General features: G+C 37.0%; 1 protein-coding gene across 1 annotated transcript in view; it reads left to right on the forward strand.

Moving 5' to 3' along the window:
• LOC135463659 (G patch domain-containing protein 8-like) overlaps nucleotides 1-24,192 on the forward strand; it is a 35,579-nt gene extending 11,387 nt beyond the window's left edge. The window contains 8 exon segments of the mRNA XM_064741030.1: nucleotides 8,253-8,329; nucleotides 9,320-9,418; nucleotides 11,225-11,298; nucleotides 18,690-19,062; nucleotides 19,064-19,097; nucleotides 19,157-19,662; nucleotides 19,665-21,575; nucleotides 21,789-24,192. Coding sequence (XP_064597100.1) covers nucleotides 8,253-8,329; nucleotides 9,320-9,418; nucleotides 11,225-11,298; nucleotides 18,690-19,062; nucleotides 19,064-19,097; nucleotides 19,157-19,662; nucleotides 19,665-21,575; nucleotides 21,789-22,751 — 4,037 coding nt within the window. The 3' untranslated portion in view covers nucleotides 22,752-24,192.
• The last annotated feature ends 417 nt before the right edge of the window (nucleotides 24,193-24,609 follow it).

A 24,609-nucleotide genomic window follows, 5' to 3' on the forward strand; every position in this document is an offset into this window, starting at 1 on the left:
AGCTATGTATGCCTTTAAACTAGACTTGGCAGGAAGCCATGTGATGGTGTATGGTAACCAAGAGTGAACATTTTCATTCTACATCATCTTTGCCAGTCAGAAGAGAAGTTTAAGTACCCTTTATTCCCCTGAATAGAAAGGCTATTTAGAGTAATATAATTCCATTTCCTTTGTGGACGATTTGGCATTCTCTTAATGTGATTGTAAGTTTGCTAACATTGCTAACTAGTAAGCCACACTCTCTCCTTTTGATATGTAGACATATACATATTTTATTTGTATTACTCACCCCATATCATCTCCTTGCAATATACTCCTTCCAGAAAGCCACCTTAAGTTTCACTAAATGGTAAGTATTTTGTTGATTAACCTGAGGGTCGAGGCAGACAGTAACAAGCACCATCAGTCTCACATATATTTTACCTTCAGCAGAAATCTAAGTAAAAGTGATAGCCATTGCCCAGTGTGGAAAGTAATAAAGAGGCAATATTTGTATGTGTATGTTGATATTAGTGGTTTGGTCTTTCATGGTGGATTTCCCTGTGAATTGCATTTGCTTTCATACATGTGCTAAATCTGTCACTATGTTGTCAGTGAAATAAGCATACATAATAAACCATTCAGTAGAGTGTTTTTTTCCCACACTTATTGAGTACTATTAAAGCAGAACAGTTCCTTGTAAGTGTAGTCATGGGACTGCAGTCTTTGTGATGTATGAGTAAGTAAAAGGAAATTCTGAAGGATGTAAATCTTTAACCCTGCTTTACCTTCAAACTTGTGTAATAGTCTCAGACTTCAGTATCTGAATAGGCATTTGTAAGCATATATATATATATATATATATATATATATATGAGTTAATCATTGACCTACATGTATAAATAATATACCACAATATGTGTTTTATTATAACTGCCTTCCCATACAAACATCTCTGCCTGTGTATATGTGTTGTTACGCCCTCTTTACTACCAATTAGTTCTCTGTGTGATCTTAATTTACCCATTTTATGGTTTGATTCATACATCTGTGTAAAATTTTAATGATGAAGAGTAAATAAATGATGGCTTCATGTATGTGTGCATGAGATATTGTTGAAGTGGATGTGGGATGGTGTATGGGGTATTCTTTCTTTGCCTATGTACATGTGTACTTCTCACATGTATTTACTTTCACATAGATACTTTAGCAAGAGCCCTCAATACACTGCAAAGGAAGTTTAGATTTTTTTTATATAGAAAAAGACCATTTTACAGAAGAAAAAAACATTTTCTGGATTACACAAATTTTAAGACTACAGAAATACATCTGAGTGAGCTGGTTTTTGAGCACATAGTTAGTGCGTAATGTAACAAGATTCGAGCTACATATAAACAGAATGCTATATTAAAGTACATACATGCATATGTATGTATACATGTTCAGTCCACAGATTTGTTCTGAGCTGTAACCCACAGCCTATTAAAGCTGTTACCAGTATGTGAATACTTCGGCCCACCTGGGGTAATGGTTTCCATAGGCATTTTAAATGGAACATCTGGGTGCTATACATTTACATCTATTTTTTACTTCCTGGATACCTCCAGTCTGATTTTAATGAATTCAATATGTCCAACTTCTTGCCTGGTAATCTCAATTCAACTGCGGGTTTTTACCAGACTTGACACTAGATTAGAAGCCAAATTTCATTTACTTTTATAATAGGCAACAAGAGTTTTTATCTTTACGTACCACTCCAACTCGCATGTTAAAGCACACATGTACATGAAGGAATGTCCAAGGAGATGCTGGGAAAAAGTATCTTGTCTGTTTTGAATGCAGTGTACAGTATGATGTTTAAAAAAATTGTTTAACTTGTTAATTGCCTGTGAAGTGTTTTTACATGTATTTTCATATATATGGTATGTATTGTACTTCACTTTCTCATACTATATCTGTCGTGCGACACTAATATGATTTATAAATGTGCATTTACAACATGTATAGGTTGTTGATTACCAATTAACTAAGCCAACTAAGCCCAGTTTCTGTTTTTATACTTCTCAGTAGAATTTTTCCAAATTCTTCCATTCTTTCATCCATAGTTATCAAGTAAGCTTGATGCATTTTTTTTTTCATGGAAATAGAAATTCAGATGTGAACATAAATTTTGTCTTTCTCTTATTATCCTACATGAAACCATTAAATGGTATGTGCAAATGGCAACTTAAATTTAGATTAATGTGTACATGTAGTTCATATTAAACTATGTTTCAAATGCAGGTGTGGGTACAAACCATGCCAGTTTGAGAGGTTTGAAGTTGTTTGGAGACACATAAATGTAACGATTTCAAAATCTGTGGTGAGGAACATGATAAATATTTTTGCCAGCATATGAGACAGTAAAAAGGGTTTTTTTTTTGGTTTTTTGGCACAAGCTATTGTGGTGATCAAATTTTGGATCTTTATTACTGGTAATTGGTAGTGGATATGTTAATGTATGATGGATATGCATGTGGGAGTGGACTGTGGAATATTAGTGATGTTCTTGTGGTAATATAGAAGGCCAATAACATAACTGCTGTTAAATTTTAACTCAATACATGTTCATGTATTCATGTTTTGGATGTTCTTGGAATTCCAAAAAGATTTTTGTTCATCTCTAGACAGTAATATCAAGTCTCTAAATCAATTTTACATGTCTGCAAAGCATTTTTTATTAATAATCAATCATGGACTTTCATTGGTTCGTGTGAGCTGAGAGTTGATCAGTAAATCTGTGAAGATCTAAATCTGGAATTCATTGCTTTGTAAGGAAGTGAATGGATTTTTGTGTTGACAAGCACGCTGACCAGAAATTGCTTTTCTGGCCAGTGTGCTAGACCTTTGTATCCACATGGAACTGCTGGCAAATAGATTCGTGGGCAGGGTCTGGGAATTGATCTTGGTGTTGCCTTAGTTACAACAAGTTTTGTGCGACTGTACATCGAGCTGTGTTGTGGTGTGGTTATATAGTGGACTAACCTCCCGCTTTGGTGGCATCTCGCTGGCTTGTTGATCAGTGCACAGCTTTATCTGAATAGGCTGAGATGGGATGTTTCCATGCAGTTCTTGGTGGTGGTTGTCCATGTACATATAGTGTCAGTAATACTGTAAGCTGTCAGCTCATTAGACATTCGCCTTGGACTGAAGTTTTGGATAGGTATGTGAAATATGGTCAGATGTTAACCATATATCTGACCTGACCAGCTTGTTTTGGGTCACCCAGATCATAAAAACGATTTGATAACACTTTAGAGTAAACGCAAAATGGGTACAGTGTGTCACTTCATGTTTTATTTGCCCATATATTTTACATACAGATTAACAAGTTTGTATGCAGGGGTGTTTCTCGTTAAGTAACAGAGCTCATACAAGTACGTGAAGGTGCAGTGCGGAAGTGAAATTATGCATATTATGTCATTACAGCTATATTTAACATGTGTATAATACTTTTGAATTTTATACCCCTATTATTTTAGTAGGTAGTTTGGGTGAAATTTTTTTCTGGCATCAGCATGGATTAACATAGCAGCATCAGACTGATAGTGTATGTGAGTGTGGGGGAGATGGGTTGTACAGATGTACCAGTGTGGATGTCAGAGCATGGTGATGTGATATCAGCTTATAAATATCTGTACAGCTAAACCTGTAAACTGCTGCTCTGGCTCAGGTGGGACCAGGCCTCAGCTGTAGCTTCATTACTGATGCATGTCTATTGAGAGAGGTGAGGAGATGTTCCAGGTAGCCACAATACTGTCTCTGTCAACACTTTGTGTGGTAAATACATAGCCTGTGTGATCTATTTTATGAGTGGATCTGATAAACTTAATAGGTGTGGTTTGTTTTCAGTATGAGAAACTAGTGTGTATACGTATATATACGTGTACATTTAGGTCAACAATTAGGGTTACTAATAGAGTTGTGTCCAGGCTGTAAAGCAATAACCGCCTATCTTTACACGGTGAGTTAGCTGTTTAATAGCCTTGCAGATGTGTACATGTGTATGTCCTGTACATAGTTCATGCAGCATATGTCATGTACATTGTAGCTAGTTCACATAGCTTTACTAACTGGTCGGTGGTATCTTTCAAACATAACGCATTGAGTTCTGATTTTTTGGTCAACTTTTTGTACTTGTTCAAACTGTTCGTTTTAGTTCTATCTCAGCTCTAGACATCTTATGCTAAACAAGCTGTAAGTCTTTTGCATATTTCAGAAGTATTTCTTGTTGTAAGGTTTGTTAATGTTCTTTTGTAACTAATGAAATCGCTTATAGGTAATTGTTGTCTACTGCATTTCATTTAACTTTGTAATTTCGCATTTTCTTGTGCCTATTTTCATTTCTGTTGTGATTTTCTGTGTTCTTTGTCTAATTTGAATGTTTCATTTCAAGAAATCACTGTGTGTATGAATGTCCATTAACTTACGGCATGACTTTCATAATATTTCTAGTTCTTTGTATCACATACTGCACATATGTTTTCTATTTTACCTTTTAGGTACACCGCATCCCTAGTGAGTGCATACAAGGAACACTGTTCACCTAATTTCACATCATATACACACTTTCCCCCCTAACAGTCAACGTGTATCAACATGTTATAAATTCCCTCAGTATGACAGTTTGGTATTTGAAAATGTAACAAGAACCCCTATGTAAGAATACCTGAACAGTAACCATAATGAATGCACCATCCCTAGTTATGCAAGTTAATTGTTTACCTTCCATTCATACTTCTGTGTGCAGGGTGTTATTTTTGAAGGATTGTTCATGTATGTGGAGGATTCATTCGGTAATGTTTACATGAACATCTGTATTTTTTTGTAACATTCATTGAGCTTTCTGAACAGCTCTCCACATATGTTCAACTGGGCTAAATTTTAGGGTTAACCTCTAGCTTATTAATGCAGAACAAAGCCCAGCTGAATTTGTGCAGGGAAAAAGCGTCACTTTTGTCTGCCACTAAAGTTTATGTTTGGAAGGTATTAAGTATATGTGCATGTAGTACATGTACCTATATATGTTATCATAAGACAGATTTGTTCACAAAAGCTTACTTTAAATTGCAGCCTGCATGTGTGATCTCTGGTATTTTGACTGTTCTTAAGTGGCATTTTGAACAAATACTGCACATGTTTTGTGTCCTAACAAGTGCTCAGTTTTTCTTTCAGAGAAATTGACTGATAGCTTTGCTCATCATAATCGATAAATTTGGCCTAAGGTTTACTTTAGCGCCTTACATGTGTTCATTTGTGGTTTGTAACAGTTTCATTACATAGTGTTGAAAAAATTAGATGCATGTTAAACTCTCAGTTTTATTACATTTATATGTACTATCATACACATGCTTATGTGTAGTTAGTTTGACAAATATTTGATAATGCATATAATCCTCTAATAATGGCACAAATCAAGATCTGAGGTTGTTTTTCATATTGTGTAAACTTAAAGCATAATGTGGATAAATTTGGCTGATGGTATAATGAAATAAGTATCACACATAATATGACATTGGCAGGAACTTTGCCTTATTAAAATAAATTAATCAAACTTAATTGGTAAAGGTAACTTTTGAATGTGCCTTAACCACCTCTACCTGAAGTGTGTTGGTAGTGGTTAGTACACTGTATTTATATATTCTGTAACACATGTGCCCAGCTATCAATGACACTGATGCTAGCATTGTTTTGCATGGAACATTAAATTACCATATACCATTCACATTAATATACAGTGCATATATATATATATATATATATATATATATATATATATATATATATATATATGGCTGTTTGCACTTCTTGTTAAGGTCTCTTCCAGTGTAGTTATTTTGAAGAGAAAAAAAAATAATTTTGAAAATTCAGACGGCCAGACCATTTTAAGTTTATATGAAAGTTTATATGATTAAAATGAACTACGTGTAAATGATACTTTTTTTTAAAGCTTGCTTTATTTGCCTCAACTGTTCTCTGTATAGCAGGAGATTTACTCTTCATTTTAACCTTTGAATTGATATTTTGACAGAAATGATGTTTTCTGCTGTGTTGCCAGTACTTGCAAGCCAGGTCAGAGTATGTCAGCTATGTTGAACATGTTTCAAAGTATGTACATGTATTGGCTGAGTTGAATTCCATGTCCAATTGGAAAACAAACTATATCTTAATTTTAAAAAAGTACACTTTGCCATGTCTGACTAATGATTGTTATTTCTGCTGTACCACAGTACAACCTGAGACTCTGACATGGCTTATGTATAGGCTGTATGTTAAGCAAGTTATCCCCCTTCCCAACACAACTCCTATCCCCCTCTGTTTTCATGTATCTCAAGTGATCCGATGCATGATTGAGATGTTCACATGCACCTAGTGTACATGTATGTCATGGCGTGGCCATTAACCAGCCATGACTTTAGACCATGGGTATTCGTCCTCTTATTTAACAACCTTGTGTGCATAACTCTACATACACTGTATATATAACAAGTAAATAGTAAGATCCAGGCTTTTTACATATAAATGTAAGGCACCCAGTTCATCAGTGTTCTTCCCCCTAGCCAAATCACTGTTTCATTGTTATATTTTCTTGTTTTGTTTTTTGCCAGGAACATTCTCTGGCCTGTAAGAAAATATTTATTGCATGACATTCCTGTTTTGTTTGTTTTCAAGCTTCAGAAACTCTGCACTGTTTGTTTGGGGTTGTGTAATGTTTGTTTTTTAACGTTTGTCTTGTAAAGTGGGATGGTTTTCTGTCTAACTTGGTGACAGATAGTAACACACATCTTTAACTTACCAGTATCTGCTTATATGAATCATTGTCCTTAATGGCATGACTTTAGAGGAAATAAGATATACATGTACATATGGCAGACTTCCATATTAAAGTCTAATATCTAATTGAGAAGAAAACCAAAACAATGGGGAAAAAAACAAACACAACAAAAAAAAAAGATAGAAAAAGAAATTTTCTGATGACATCAGAATTTGATGAGTAACCTTTCCCCCAACCTTAGCAACATGAGATGAAGTATTAGAAGGGCATTTTTGTAAATCTCTTAGATTTTATTGTGTTAACCTAATCCTGATTTGTTACTTTACTCGACTTTTTCCTATCAGCAGATTAAATCCTCCATGGAGCTGTCCCACCGGGTAAACACCATAATCTTTAATCTGTATGTGTTAATCAAATTTAAATTTGACCTGTCCACCGAGATGCCTTTGTAGTTACTATACATGTTTTGTAGTTTGTTTTGCCGGGTTCTGTTGCTCTTGTTGAAGAATGAACCAATATACTGTGGCATGCTGCAGCCAGCCTTTCCCTATATTCTCTTCCTATCTCATCAAAGTACCTGCTCATCTAACATTCAGTCTTTATTTAATCTCCTTGCTTTACCTCCTGAAGTTTGAGTACTGCATGTTTTAGTACACATGTCCGTCTGTGTCAAACTTGGCGTATCTTTGTTCTCTATCATCAAATGGTACAACTCATTCACATAGTATGGCATTTGTTATGGCTGTTGGAGTACTGGTATCCATAGAAATCCTGCACAAGTTACCCTGGAATACATAAACCTGTGTTCAGATCCACCTCAGTCTTACAAAGCAGTCTAAGCCTGTTTATTCCAAACTGAGGGTGAGGATTTATTGTAGTTAAGTTGCAGGAAACAAATTCTGACTGCTTTGTAGGACAGGCTACTGACCTGTGGCATGATTGCTAAGTCCTCAGAATGTAAAAGGCAAAAAATATTCATACATTAACATACAAATATGATTTGTTTCAGTGTTACTTTGTGTACTGAATTTAGTACTGAATAAAATCTGATCATTCCACGTTTACTTTTAATAGAGTGCAGGGTTTGATCTGTTTCTCTGCTTTTGGAACTAACCCTGCTTATTTTCAAGACCCATTTATTTGGTGTGTGTTCCTATATACACTTGATGCCGAGTCCTGTTTTGCTGTTTGTATTACAGAAGAACAAATCTCATTTGATTCCTTATTTTGTTACATAGTTCGCCTTTAGTTGGTATACCACAAGTGTATACAGCAAATCAACACCCAACATACATAAGTCACATTTAACTTACTGGTGTCAAGTATACAGTTCATCTTTAGGCGGTGTAACAACTGAAAGGTGAAATGCTGCTTGTTACAGAAATAGATGCAATGCACTTTAAGAACTGGATTTTGGGTTTATGTGGTTTTAGTTAATCAGAGCTTTCTGTTGTTGTAGGTCCTGGCAAAGTGGCCTTTATGTCAGGAGGAGGTATCAAGTGTGAGGAAAACGATACCCCTGACAAGACAGACCAGGTTAGACCACTTTTTACAGTACTCTATCCACTCATAAAACTCTAACTCGCCACTTGTCATTGATACATGTACATAACCTACATGTATGTGAAGCTCATGGCAAACAAACTTCTTATATCCTACTTGCCTTAGTACAGCATGAAACACCAATCAAATAAATACATATCTCCTACTGGCACGGAGCTGTCACATTGTTACCTGATGATAGCAGTGCCCTGTGACACATAGTTACGTGTGTTAGGAAGCCCTCTCCACTAACAAGAGAGCATCGGTGTGTCGCCAGTATTTCAGGTATTACAGGAAATTTGAGCCAGTATGTTGGTGTACACTGATAATGCTCATTTAGACCAGTAAACAGTTATACATGGGACTGAAAGCACATAATTTATTGTCTCAAAGTATTTCAAGAAATAATCAGTTCTGTTGTAAAGCAATCTTGTGTTTCAAAACCAGTCTGATACTCTTTTAAATATTGATGAAGAATTTTTTTGAGGCATATAGCCCCTCACTATTAATTCATTATATTCATTACTATGTCACTGAATGACCCTCATAATTAAATGTAGGCCTCTATATATATATATATATATTTGTGTATTTCTGGAATTCTCCTTATTTCTACTTGAAAATTGTGTACTACAATGTGTTTTATGGCAACAACATGTATAAATATACTGTGATTACCGAATATTTTTTAGCATGATATAATCATCTTATGAAAAACGTTTATTAGATGGTGTCTCTCACAAAGGTGACGACAATGTTCCACTTTTGAAATAAAGGTATTTCACCATTGCCAAGGGTTCAAACACTTGCTATGTGGAAGCATGATGATCATGTAGAATACCAGAGTCAACCTGCTGCATTGTGTCTGTGTGTACACGACTGTGCAGTTTGTTATAAGGGTGACTCAGCAGGATTTTAAAATCAAGTTTTTGTTATACTATATACTGTTAAAGTATGTTGTATGTTTTTATTTCCACTTTGAAGGAAGGAGACAGGAAAGCTGGCCCTCCAGATAAGAATGGTAAAACAGGAATTCAAAAGATTTCCATGTCAAGTGCTGCCCAGGGGAATAACCTGATGAAGGTAAACCTACTTAACTTTCTCAATAAACCTCTTAAGACAGTGCAGATAGTTATTTTGTCAGCTTTGTCACGCAGCTAAGCAACATTGATGGTTATGTAATGCCCTGTCTTCACAACAGGCGGTTGAAACATATCAGCTGTTGATGTTTTTAATGTGATATTTTATTTGTTGTGATGTCAAGTAGTTATCTTCCCTTGGCTGTTCAATTTTTAGTTCCATCCAAAAGTAAGATCGACCCTGCAGTCTGTTCTTGAGATGGCAACCTTAACCTTTTACTTGATTGGCTTAATGTTTCTGTAAATAAGTATTACCAGTGATGCAGGCCATAAAATTTGGGTGGTTGATGTAACCCAAAAATTGGTGAGCAGGTTTAATCCTTGAATGACTGATTGTTCGGTTTTGCCATGACACGAAAACAGATCTGTTGTTTGTGCAAATTGGATACGTGAAGTTGTTGCTAATAAAGTCAGCTACAGTACAGTCAGCTATCAATTTGCTCAGATTGACTCTGTCAAACGAAGAATAGCTAGTGGGGCTCACCATTAATGACGATGTCAGATGATAATCTGTGTGAAAGACATGCCAACCGTCAGCATTCAACGGAAACTCTCTGCAAAACTAGAGATAAAAAGCTCTTGTCTAGTGGCATTCTGATGTTATGTTAGTCAACAGTCGTGCTTCCAAAGGCCAGTTTATTTATTTATTTTATTGGTGGTTTGCACCGTACTCAAGAATATTTCACTTATAACAACTGCGACTAGAATTATAGTGAGAGGAAACCCCCAAGGTCAATCCATGGTAGGTTTATCCAAACTGAATGGATATTATTGCCAGTCAATATCCTTTTTCTGGATCCAAGGACCACACCAACATGCCTTTATTTAAGGACAATCACCTCATAGCGCTTCTGTGTGTTATTCCCCTTTTGTCTCACAAACATTGGGCATGTCCTGTCAGGTAAACATTTTGGAGCGAAACCATCCGCAAATTGCTGCTACGGCAATTTTAACATTTGAGTTTCAATCTCTTAATATATATACACAAATAATATAATACTCAGTCAAAGACGCTTGCATGTATGTCAAACCTACAATAATTGCAAAAACAACAAAAGTCCATATCTCTGACATTGGCCTATGTACGGTATTCATCGGAAATACATTGTCTGTCCCTCCTTTAAAATGTATTAGTCTAGTATCGTCTGCTCAGCTACATGCTTGGTAAATCTAATATAACCGGCTATTCATTTCAAGGGCTGCATTTGTGGGAACGTTCGGGTTTACAGATTGGTGCAACCGTTGTATCGGTCTGCATAATTACTCTATGTAATCGACAGGGAACTATCATTTTATTTGCACCAAATTTCATGGCCTGTGCTGGAAGACATGATACATGTATAATCCATTGTTCACCATTGTACTCTCAAGGATCATAGATTTGAATTTAATTTGCCCAGAAAACAAATGCCCTAGTTGTAGAAGCTACATGTTCTTTTTTTGTGTTGTTAATGTTTTGGGCTGGCATAGTTAGTTCAGATGTATGGCTGTTCACCTGCACAAGAGAATACATCTAATGATGGTCATTAGACAAAATAAAAGAGGAACAACTGTAAGGCTGAATTACATAAAACACTTGATGGCTTCTTAGTTCCATAAGTAAGTACTATTTGGCTTGCATGTACAGTTATCTTATGGCTTGGACTAGGCAAGCTTTGAGAATCTCTGGTGATGTGTTTTAATTATGTAGTTGAACAGAATAAACTCTGTAGAGTGTTGATTGTCATTCAAGTGTTTCTGTGATTGACAGGAAAACAGTCCACGAACACCTACCGACGGTGGAAAGGAGAAAACCATTACTTCACTGAAAGATCACAAATCTGAGTATGTATCTTTGTCCAGATTTCAGTTAACCAATCAAGATATTACACTTGAATCATCAATACACATTTTAGATACTAAGAGGCTGCTTTTAATTTCAAAGCACAAGGACAGGTTTGAAAGAAACTGCTGGATTTCAAGCGATGAAAGTGCTCTTTTTTTTCCAGAAAAATGTTTTCTTTTCGAGCAAATGTTTCGATTTCAAGGCAATGATCTAGACATTAGATCAGATTTTTTTTTTATTAAGGAACTGAATTTGTGTGTGCTGTTGACTTAGTATTAAACACAAGTTGGAGTGCACGTCGTCTGATATTTGAAAACTGCTGAATTCGCTCATAGGGTGAGAAACCCTTCTGTGTGAAATGAGCATTGCTTGGATTGCATTTGAAAATTTCGACTCTACTCTTCACATCTATCTGTTCTTGTCTGGAAATGCCCTGAAGACGTGTTGATCTTTTTCTTATTTTTATATTAATAAAATAAGCTATTGGTTGATCCATGACGTGGAGCTTCAATATTTATGACCCACATTATGATAATAAGTTGTGTTAGTTGAGAGACCATCATATTGAATAGGCAGTATTAATGAAACTTCTGCATCTGAAGGCACTGGTTTTATTTTTCAACTGATTGATTTCATCAAAAAGAGTATTTTACTATCACAAGGTGGTGATATGCCTAGACGCGTGCCGTTTGAGGGCCAAAAAAAAACATTGCCAAAAGTACACACTTCCAATAAGTCATATTATTATATACACAATATTAAGTCTTGAGGCAAATAAAAAGTGGGTGTTACAATGCTCATGTTTATTTGTAGAATTTCATGCATCTTAATTACCTGATTATGTAGGTAAAGCAAACTTTCTATGTACTTCACCTATATTGTCAACAGTAATTACCCTGATTAAATTTTTGAATTTTATAAGTATTTATTTAGGTTTAGTTTATTGAAGAGTGAAATTTAATATCCCAAAACATTTTTTTGTTTTAATGAAGAGAAAAACTTCTTGTAAGAATGTAAATAATACCCTGTTCACACAGCCAAAATTTAAACCTGATCAGATTGGAACTGGTTTAAATTGAAGCCAGTTGTAAAAATGTGAGCGTTCACACGAACATGTGACAAAGCCGGTTTTAAGCCAGTTCAGGGATTTTCCCGTTCAGACAGTCACATGTAAGCCGGTTTAGTAATTACAAGATCATCCTGACCTCCATGTATCGGGGACATTTAATCCAGTTACCGTTTACTCAGCACGGATAACCCCACTCAAGCCCTGAAACCGGTTTAAAGCCACGTCGCCAAATAAACTGGATTAAATGCCCCCAATTTGCATTCACGTAGGCGGTGTCAAACTGGCTCAGAGCCACTTTTGCAAGTTATACCAGCTTAACTTTGCCTGTGTGAAGGGGGGATTATTTCATGGAAATACATAACACCTCTCCAGAAGAAACATTGGAGCCATGCCTCCAGCACTAATTCCACAAAATCTCTGTGAAAACATTGAAATTGTAAATTACTCTTGTAATAAAGCTAAGTTTTTCAACAAGAAAACGCATTTAAATAAAGAAATGTTCAAGATTCACACATATTCCCAGGACAGACCTCTCCAGACAAGACATCAGATTTAAATATTCTGAAAAATGACCATCATTGGAAGCCATTATCAGTGAATATCTATTACTCCTCTGCTTACAACCATGATTGTCTACTAGTATATCACACACATGTGCTTTGTGTTGAAGTTAACAGCAGCTTCATTTTCAAAGCATACAGGTCATATTAGTGTTATTTGAAAATAGTCTTGTATGCATTTTTTTTTATTATTATCGGAGTTGAATTGTTTTGAATACCATTTTAATAAATTATTGTGGGTTTAAATGTAGGAAAGTCAACTGGATACTTGACAGTGAGTAACTTTGTTATGTTTGACCCAGTGACCAGTGAGTAAGGAAAACACCCTCCAAACATCTCTAGATCCATATTTAAATTGAGTTGACTTTAGGTGGGATTAAAACTCTTGCATTCTCTCAATGCACTTGTGTAATATGTGCTGTCTGTGGTCGTTATCAACATTATTATCTATTATATCTGAACAACATCCAGTCCTCAGTATATCCACTACACCATCAATTGTAATTTTGTTTCTACAAACTTCTGTGTGACTGGTGTATAATATTAGACATAGTTGCATTACTTTAACTGTAACAATTAATTTGACCATTTGTTCTTACCAGCAAAACTGTGATTCTTATTCTGTATGTTCCAGAATGTTTAAATCCCCAATATTGATAAGACTTCTACTTTAACCCCATTTATGTAACATCCATCAATCCAGTGAGAATGCTGCTTGTCTCTCTTACACTAGGGTTACAAAATTTGCTCAGATTGCTAACTGTAGGTTCTGGAGAAAAAAACACATGTGATTGTGAAAGTGTGGAAAGATATTGGATAGTAACACTAAGAATAAGTACTTGAAATTTTCAAAATTGGTGCGTGGCTGCTCCTAGAAATAATCATTTCCATGGTGCATCTGGACAGCAGATGAGAATCACAATACAGCTGCTATTTCTACCTTGGCTGCACAAGGTTGTCACCCCTGTCTACATGCATTACAGTTATGATAACAGTCCATTATGTAACAGTCTGCACCTCTTCACCAGCTCGTTTAGGCTTTAAAGTTGCATGCATGTTGTTTGTAGCATTTAAATTGCTTTAGCTACTTGTTTGTATGTTCCTTCTAGGCATTTTTTTTTTAATTTATTTTTTTATATTTTTTTTATCATTAACAGTATTCGTTTGAAAGCGTGCGTGTCCTAAAGACCTCCAAATTCTGCTGCACTTTGACCTTTTTGAATTTATAATAATTGTTGAAGCATGTACTGACATTTTTCTGCCAATTTCCAATTATAAAAACAGCTTGTACTCCACCCCTTGCTTGTGAAATAAAGTATTTGTGATTTGAAATCTAAAAGTATTAATTGAAATACCCAAAATTTAAAATTTAAATAATATATTTGTATTTTTCATGGAAAATGTCTCCACTTTGACATTGTTTTAATTTGGTCCAGATTTTTACTTAAATGTTTTATACAAGTTGTAACCTAAATAAGATGCTTCTGTAAGTCAACATTTGCCCAGTTATAAAACCACATCATAGGTTCCCTACATTAACATGCACATGTATGTGTTCCATGTTTAATTAATATACGCTTCCATGCATATACACTGTATGCATGTCTATCCTAATGTGATTTCAATGCGATTAAATTGGTTGATTTATTAAATTGGTTTAACAAGCAAAAAGTTACCATAAACATTTGGAAGCAACCTTTTTTCTACATTGTGGATGTTGCATTGTTACATGTGCAAGGGTCTCTAAGATACTGGTTCTGTAACCTGGAGATATATGAATGACCAGGCAAGATTACAATATTCTGGAAACTTCAGTTATTACTTCACTACATGAGCCAGCTCTTTATGAAGATACAAAGTACTGAATGGGGTCAATGCATGGCGTTTGGAAATGGATGTTCATCATGTACTCTGTGGTATTATTTATGTCGGGTACATCTTTGGATTGTGTTAGTCGATAAATGATCTGAATATTACAATACCCCATAGATCTAATTAACTTTTTTTCCTATAAGTATCTTGGTAATAATGACCATTTCATACTTTGAGAGATTCTTGTTATGAATTCATCTGAAGTAATTTGCTTCCTGTTGCAAACATGTCAGCATCAACTTATGAAATTGAGTTTTAAATGTTGACAACTGTTCTTTGTATTGTATTCTTTTGAGGTTTGACATTTTAAGCCTTATGAGACATAATTGACCATAACACACAGTAAAATGGTATTCATGATGTACATGTTGTTATTCTCCCTCTTTCTCTCTCTCAAGTTAGTTATTTCTGATGTATTGTTTTCTGGATGTGGTGAAGTATTAATTGGCAGAGCACTACTTACCCCTCCCTACCTATATAATCACTTGTACTCCTTGATCCCGTGCCCATTCACAATGCTTCTTATATACATACATGTAAATATAGGTTTTCAAGCGTGCATTGTACATTGTACATCACACGGTTTAGTCTTTTGCTTTCTGGCTAACTTCTACAGTATATTTTGCCTTATTCTCTCGGGGGCAATGATATCTGGGTGAGTGTTGGCATGCTCATAGTATATGCTTCACTGCAGTGGATCTACTGGGATAAATTATTTTCATGGTTGTGGCATTTCTTTTGAATATTAGCTTGCTCCAATATTCTTGATGGGATGTCTCAATATTTTGTCACATATTGCTTTAACACTAAGTGGTTTAAAGCCTTGCTGCATAAAGTGATTTGCAGTTCATCTTCCTTTTCAATATTGTAGTCATTCTATGTAAAAGGAATCCAAAATTACAACAAGCTGCTTTTTGGAACTCCTGCAGCTATGTTGAATGTGTTGTTGCAGTCTGGTAGAAAGGGTGTCTGAGAACTTATAATTTGTATGAAGTGGTTATTAAAGTGTGTTGAATTGTATTTATATATGCATCTACACATATTTTTTTTTCTGTTTCATTTTTTTTTTCTTTTCATTGATCTGGCTGATATGGTATTAATTATTAGTGTCACTAATATGGTGTTGTCCTATGACTGAAAATAAATAGCACAAAACTATATACTTCACAGTGGAAAAAAGCAAATAGAATCAACATTAATTCATACGTTTTTAGATATGGCGTTACCACAATAGGATGACTTGCCTTTGTTTGGTGTGGTCAGTCTGCCAATTGTAGCATTGGTGGTATATACAATATAGAAAATTAATTAAAGGTCATTAGATCAATCTTCTGAATTATGGGTGTGAAATATTGTAAAAATAATGATATTCTGACATTAGTTTTATCAAATTATATGTGTATTGGCTGATAGAAGAGGGGGATCCTGAGGTTAATCTTCTGGATAGCTAACAATCTGTAGTGCCTGAAATACAGCATACCTTGCCCTTCTTGCACATAAGCCAATCAGCATTTCTTATGAGCACTAAGTATATATCTTGATGCAGAGATAGTAGAAAAGACAAATAGAAACCTTAAGGGAGTCTTACATTGCATTTGATCTTTGGTTTTTCTAAAAAAGTAAACTCCAAAGAGTGTTGTGTTAAAGGTTTAATACTGTTCAATATTATTGTCCAGTGAATGGATGATGCTTGGCACCACTTTGGGCAATATGTAATCATGTTGTGGTTTACACATATGGTCTTGTACAACAACACCATCTTGCGTGACTTTGCGTGTTTGGTTGGTAGCTTGTCATATCACCATGTTATAATTCCAGTCACCTCTAACCTTGCCTTGCCAAAGCACATGATTTGTCACCTTACAGAAGTAACAGCTTCATTTAAAGCCATTTTTCTTTACTGGCAAGTCTTAGGAACACATCTGTTCAAACTTGCTTTCCCTTTTTAAATACATTACCTTTGTATTTATTGTTTGCTTTGAAACACAAAAAGTATGATAGGTCATTGAGACCTTATTGCCTTGTCAGGATTACAAGTAATGGCACACAGAGGTAACAATGTTCACTTTTGGTGTACCATAAGTATTGTGGGGATGCAGGTATTACTTAACTGTCTGCATTAGGGATGTCTGGTTGTTTCTGGTTGTGTGCTTCACCTAATAAGCTGTAGTGGCTGCTGAGATGTGCATGCTCTGGTTGGAATCGTTTATACATCTAGTCAGTCTAGGCGAGGTCATGGTGTTAATATTTACAATTTGCCGAGCAGAAGGAAAAGATAAAGTCATATTCTCTTTCAAATATGTACGTTAATTATTGTAACTGTGTTTACATGAATGCGATCTGCTAGATTGAATGTGAGAATACACTAACAAGCTAAATACCCAGTATTCCAGTAGTCATGTTATTTGATCTTATTTCACCTCCATGACTTTTACAGAATCAAAAACAGTATAGAAATTTCAATGGCTGCTGTAAAACTTGTGTCCAGTTTTGTGTTATACTGTTGACCAAAATTATACAGTTGAAATATAATATGCCATAAATTAGCAATTATAAATTACCATAAACTAACGCTAATCCAACAATAATTCATTGTTTTGACATAAAGATTTGGGTAGAAATTTGTAACTGTTGTGACTGGTTTAGGTTGTTTTTGTTATTATGTCAGCATTTAGTCAGTTGCCTACTCTAGCTTGCAAGTAATTGAAAATCTTTCTGGTGTATTTGGTCCAGTTACATAGATCTAGATTACTTATTGTAGAAATTCTGCATATCTGACTTCCCTAAGTTTAGCCCCAGCTAACAGCAGAGCCTACATGTAGCATTTGAATATTACAAAAAAAGAGATGTATTGCTTTCTTTATAATGGCCCAATAATGAAATTTTTCTGCTATATACGGATATATTTTCTTGATTGCTTGGAATTAGCTCTCTGGTAGTGAAATATAGTGATATTTGTTATTTTGTTCTTACATATATACATTTAGATTACTTCTGTGACTAAGGGGTATGTGAATATATTTTATTTCTTTCACCTTGTATACTGTTTTTAAAGAGCCTGCCTGTACCCTGTGAGGGCCTTTGGTTTTAATGATGTGGGATACCTGTAATTCAGTTCAGTGTGTTGTAGCCTTCACACCTATATCTCTGCTAATAGCATGGTTCATAGCATGTGTGGATTGTTTGTATATTAATTATTCAAGTAGATAGAGAAGAGGCTTTGTTAACCTGACTGTAAACTTGCTTATGTCCTGGTATTTGTCATTTGATGACTTGATGTACAGTTTTGACAAATTCAAAACAAGTGATATTTTTGTCATTTTGTTGGATCAGTGAAGAAATGATGTAGACCACATTTTAAATATCCTTGTCATTCTTCATCATTGAGGTCACCTGATGTCATGTGCCAATCTGTGCTCTAACTCTTTTCTCCTTCTAGCAGTTGTGTATTATCATTTAATAATTCATCAGTGTATGTTTTGTTTTTGACTGAATCTGGCTCTCTAGTGATGTTTAACATTTTCCTTGTTCTAGTAGTGCTGAAAGTTAATTCTCCCTTTCCCTGTCTTGTTAGGCTATTGTAAAAGTCCGAAATTACATGTAATAGTTTAGTGAGTCTTGTTTAACTGTTATTCTGTTGTGTACTGTTTGCATGCAAAATACCAGAGTCGTTTCAAGATTCAGTTTTGGGAATAACACAAGGTATATTTTTTACCAATAGTTTTGGGGAAATTCTTTGTCAATTCCTTTTTTCGTTTGGTGATTTTTCAGTAATCCTAGATTAAACATTTTGTTCTGTGTATAGGATACATTTAAATGAAGGTGACCATCTGCTTGCTCCTAGTGTATTTGGTCTAATTCTAATAGTGTTCTTTCTTTAATGTTTTAGGGGAGATGTAATGGTGGAGAACGATGACAGTCCCTTGGACCAAGAAGGGACAAAGGCTTGCATCAGTTTCTCAATCTCCAAGAGACAGAAGTCCAAGCTAGTCTCTTTGGCTCCATTTCAGAAGGATGACCCAGAGGGAGTTGACCCTTCTGAGGCATCTGGTTCAGAAGTACCTAAGGAGACTGAGGGTGAAGAGCTAGATGAAATCAACAAAACACAGAATGAGCAAAGTGGGTTTGGGACTACTCAACAGAATCTGAACCTAAGTTCCTTCATGAAAGTCAAGAGTAAGGATGAGACTATTGAACTGGATTGGCCCATGGAAATGGTTCAGTATACAAAAATAGAACCTAGTATTTCATTTTGTTGCAATCCCCTTGTACTTTGATTTTGCCACTCTTTTGAAAGGTAAACATTCATTAACCGACAAGATCAGTGATAGTAGAGAAACAACTGAGAATGATTCACTTTTGAAAACAGACATTGCACAGGCAATGTGAAAACTGAAACCCCAGTATTATTAACAGAAGGGAGTGATGGTCCCAGCACTAATAATGTCCCTGAACAGATTGAATGTGCTAAAGAAGTTTTAGATAAGTCTGAAGGAGTAGATATATTGGCTGGTGGTGATCAGGCTGTCAGTGATAAACTACTTACTCATAAACATTCAAAACATAGAAAAAAGCATAGGTCAAAAAAGAAAAGAAAGAAAAGGAAAATTAAGAGAGAGATGGATAAAGTCGAACAGCCTGGTGATGAAGATGTAAAAGAAGTGAAGAAGAAGAAAAAGAAAAAAAGACATAAGCACAAGCATCATGATAATGCTGAAAATAATCCTGATGGTAACCCAGCTGAAAAAGTGGATAAAAGCGCAAGAAGAAAAAGAGCAGTAAAGATAAAGTTGAAGTGTCTGCGGAGGGAGGGGATGGAGTTACCAGTATTGATGTCGGTGTTAAAGGTGACAAAGTAAAATCTAAACACAAGAAGTCAAAGAAATCAAGCAAACGGAAGCGTGACACGGAAGCTGATGTCGAAAATGTTGAAGCAGAGCTAGTAAAAACAGGAGAAAAGGAATCAACTACTGAAGGAAACCATGGTAGGGAGAAGCATTCCAGACATCGCTCTAAGAGAAGGAAGGTCAAGAAAGCTAAAAAATCAGAGAAGAAGGAAACTGACCCTACTGAATGTGATACACAGAACAACAACGATGTCATAAATGAGGAAGGTGCTAAGATTCTTGTGGCGCCAAGCACAGTGGACATCAACTCCAAACCAATGGCTAAACCAGATACTGATGCAGATGCGAAACAGGTAAAAAGTAAAACAGGTAACATTGAAGCAAGTGAAAGAAAACGGAAGATTTCTGGATCTTCAGATATGAAGGATATTGATGTTTGTAGTGAGGCTAAAGTAAAGAAAGGAAAAAGTCCAATCGTTAAGCAAGAGCTAGGCGACATAATAAAAGGAAAGCAAGCCAAACAGCATGATATCCGTCATCAAGTTAAGATTGAAATGACCCAGAAAGCAAAGCCTGTCTTCAAGGAAACCTGTTCAAACGATAGTAAAAGTATAACCGATGAAAGTGGGAAAGTTGCATCAGAGCATCAAGTTACGGAGAAGCCTGAAAATAGTTGGAAAGACATAGAAGACATGATTGAGGAGAAAGGTGACGAGGTTGAAGTAAAGCCGTCTTGGGACACAAGTGACAGTGAACTGGAAAATTCTCTTGATCTCAGAGAAAAGGCGTCCATTAAAAGAAGCAAGCATAATGTAAAAAGTAAAAACCAGAATGCCTCCCATGGATTGACTTCTAAGGAAACTGGTGGAAAACTATCTAGCGCGGAGCATCCCAAACCAAGCGCGTCAGAAGGATCCCGCCATCGTCGGAGTTACTCCTCGAGTAGCAGGTCCTCGTATTCAAGATATTCTTCAGATAGCTACGATTCTCGGTCAAGATCATTTTCTCGCTCTAGTTCACGCTCGTACACGCGGTCAAGGTCCTACTCAGGAAGGAGGCATAAACATAGAAGTTATTCACATAGTAGTAGGTCGTATTCTAGATCAAGGAGTCGTACACGATCAAGAGGACGTTCTCGTAGAAAAAGGTCTTACACAAGAAGCCGGAGTCGTTCATATAGCAGCAGTAGTTACTCCAGCAGATCTCGCTCATATTCTAGGTCTCGCTCAAGTTCATGGTCAAGATCCAGATCATGGTCATCAAGACGAGGAAGGTCGCGGTCGTCGTCGTTTTCAAGTTCATCACGATCGCGGTCAAGGTACAGGTCTGGCAAGAAACGATACAGCAAGAAAAAAACTGTTGTTCACAAGGCGAGAGACTCTTCGTCAGAGGATGAAAAATCCGAGACAAGCAAATCTAAGGATTTAGGTAAGGGAGATGTCGTTGATATCCCATTGCCTGAAGCGCCGATATTCGGTAAAGATGATGTCACCCCTCAAACTCAGAGAGTTTTACAAAAACTCAAGGAGAAAAAGCAAATGTTAAATGACCCAGAGAAGGCCAAGATACTGAACCAAGGTGCTGCGGAAACTGTTGTGGACAAGATTGAAGCATCGAAGCAGAAGAATAAAGCTGATGGCCAGAAGGATTCTCCAAGCGATAAGACTCTAATTGACATACCCTTACCCGAAAAGACTGTTGATGCCGATCAGTGTGGAGAGTCCTCAGCCGTAAAACCTGCTGATGGTGACCTCTCTAAAATCGCCACCCCAATCACACCAAACGCTTCACAGTCAAACTCGTCCTCAAACCAACAAATGCCATTATTAGCACCGCCACCACCTCCCCCACCCGGTGCCCATAGATATCCTGCTGGATACCAAAGACCACCATTTCCAACAAATCAGAGACCCCCCATTTCCAGGAGCTGATCGCATGCCTTTTTGTGACAGACCACCATATCCTATGATGGATCGACCTAGATTTCCTGGAGGAGATAGGCCAAGGTTCCTTGGGGGTGACCGACCACCTTTTCCTAGGGGCGAAATGCGCCCTTTTATGGGAAATGATCGACGCTCTTTCCAGGGGAATGAACGACCTCCATTCCCAGGTGACAGACCTCCATTTTTTGGGAATGATAGGCCTCCATATCCGATAGAATGCCATTTCACCGTGGTGACCGACCACCTTTTCCGCATGGTGACAGGCCACAATTTCCAGGTGGTAGACCACCATTTCCTGGTGATCGACAACCTTTTCCAGGGCGATTTCCCCCACGTGGAGACTTCAGACCAGACATGTGCAGGATGCCACCCCCATGTTTTAACCAACGCGGTCCTCCACCGAGGATGCCGCCACCTGGGTTTGGTCAACATGGTTCGGGTATGATGCCTAACGACCCAAGGGCTCCAAGACCTTGGTTCAACCACCATCCTGAAACCACGGCAGATGATGAAAACACAAACAAGGATGCCCCTCCACCCCTGCCTCCACCCAAATCTCCGTCACCTCAGCCTCCTCCACCTCCGAAAAAAGAAGAGGCCAAGCCGGAACCTACCCCAATGCCACCTCCAATAATAATTCCCCCAGAACAAGAGGAGCAATATCGTCAGCTACAAGCGCAAGCACAAAAACATGCCAAAAAACAGCAACGTAAGCAGATGCAAGAGATGTCTGGGCAACCAATTGATAGCACTGATAGCGACGACAGCGAGGCGCAGACAATGGAAATGGAGGAAGCTGCAGAAATGGAACAAGATGCAGATGCCCAATCCCAAGCCGTAAGCCTACTACAACCGACTTTGATAGCCATACCCAATAGCCAGAATCCGACTCTACAGCCACACCCGGCGTTGTTAATGTCACAGGGACAAGCAGCTGCAAGTCCGCTTGTTCCGCAAATTCTGACAAGTCAGCCGCAGATATTGATTCCAGCATCAAGTCTCTATTCTCAGTCTGGGGTACCCCTTCAGGCTGGGGCACCAGTCATGGCGCTACCTGGCATGCCGGGGGACACTTGGTTCATGTGCCCACTCGTATTGCAATTCCAGGCGGATTTTCAGCAAGTGCAGCTGCAGCTGCAGGTATACAAATTCCAGGTATGAGCACGGGAGCCTTACCCGTTTCTGCTACAGGTTTACATATTCCAGGATTGCAAACTACCCCTGGTCTTCAAATAGCAGGGTTGAGTGGCGCTCTTCCCGGGCACATACCTAGTCAGTTGATAGCAGGGGCAGGAGGCCATCATGCCATTGCTCCTGCTGGCCTACAGTTAGCCTCACAATTTACACATCCTCTCCTGGCTCAGGCAGGACACCCACAGCCTATTATGATTGGAAATCAATTGCTAATACCACGAATCATTCGACCAGCATTATAGTACATGTATTAGCCATTCGTTGTAAAGATCATTGAAAGTTGTTTAACTAGTACAAAGGGGGAACCATGTTTAAAAAAGTCTATTTCATCTATTCCTCTTGCCCAGCGTGTAAATGCAATGTATTTATTAGAATTTTGTTCCGTTTTTCTTTTATTTAATTTTTTTTCAATCATGGATTGTTAAAAGAGGCGATAATTTAAGGCGTGTTTTTAAATCTGTTACTGATAAATTGTAAATATCTACATTGTTCTTTGACTCTTGTTTATGTAAATCATTGATTAGTATTTTGCTTTGATCAAATGATACACGCTCCTCTGACAATTCCTGGAATGTACCATTTTTATGCAACGGATTTCATTTATTTATATATGTAGAAAACATCGGAATACAACTTCCAGGAGAGTTTTTCAATATCGCTATGTGATGAAGTCCTTTGTGGAAGACTTATTTTAGCCAGACTGTAACAGTTCCTCTTAGTTGTATAGACTTGTATAAATGATAGTGCCATTTTTTGTATTTTTATTTTGAAAATATAAGACTCCTCCGAAATGTGAACTTGGTGTTTTTAAGTATGCCATTTTACCTAATTTTCTGATAGAAAAAGATCTCCGATGAACATGGATTATCCATTGTGATATTGTCATTGTGTAAACATGTCCTTTATGCCACATTTGCAGGAATGTGTAATATGTGTATATGCTCTGATAAAACCAAGGTTTTTTTTCTGCCGTCGGTTTTAATGATACATGTATATTACTTGGGCTGTAAATGGGGGCCATGTACAATAGTTCAAGATATGTTTATTTTCTTCGAAAAATTAGCTTATGTGCCTGTGTGATAATTCATTAGATGCAAGAAGTTTGGTATTCGCTTTCGTGCTCTTTGATTTGTTGCCTTACTGTTGCTGAAACCTTACCAGACAACATTAAAAGTGCTTTCAAGTTCAGTTTTAATATGATAAGCTTTTCAGACGTAACCGATACCTCCGTATGTTCATATTGGGAAGGATGGTCTCATGGGCTCTGGTAGAGTAAATGTATGCTTGTAGTCCCACAGAAAAGAAAAGAAAAAAAAAACATTGACGGTTTTCGTCTGTGATACCATATCGTACTTTGTAATAACCCTATGACTTTCCAGCCTGTTCATTAAAACATTGTGAAACGAAACACTTGTGTTCATTTCTTCTTGGGCAGCACAGGCTGTATTTCACATCATAGGTTTATTCTACCTCTCCAGGAGGTTGGTACTGGTTTGTGTTAGCATAATTCTGCGGCTATCCATCACAGCGTGACCATACTAAATCATAGTTTATTCTTTATAATTTGAAACACTTGATTTCACTGTGCCCGGATGTATTCTTCCTAAAACCCACAAATTGTTTGGTCCTTGTCCTACCTTGTTCGGAAGGAACATCAAAGCTCGGCTCGACGTTTTCCTTTCACCGCCATGTTTGGCTTACGTTCATTTTGACATATCGTTACATCTACTCCAGGAAATGTGCCTCGACTGCTCTTACCACATGGGATCCCGTGGCAGCTTGCACAAAGCGTTAGCTGATTGTAACTACCTTGGCGACATGTTGC

Source organism: Liolophura sinensis, chromosome 1 (assembly GCF_032854445.1).
Source record: "Liolophura sinensis isolate JHLJ2023 chromosome 1, CUHK_Ljap_v2, whole genome shotgun sequence".
NCBI classification, from domain to species: Eukaryota; Metazoa; Mollusca; class Polyplacophora; order Chitonida; family Chitonidae; genus Liolophura; species Liolophura sinensis.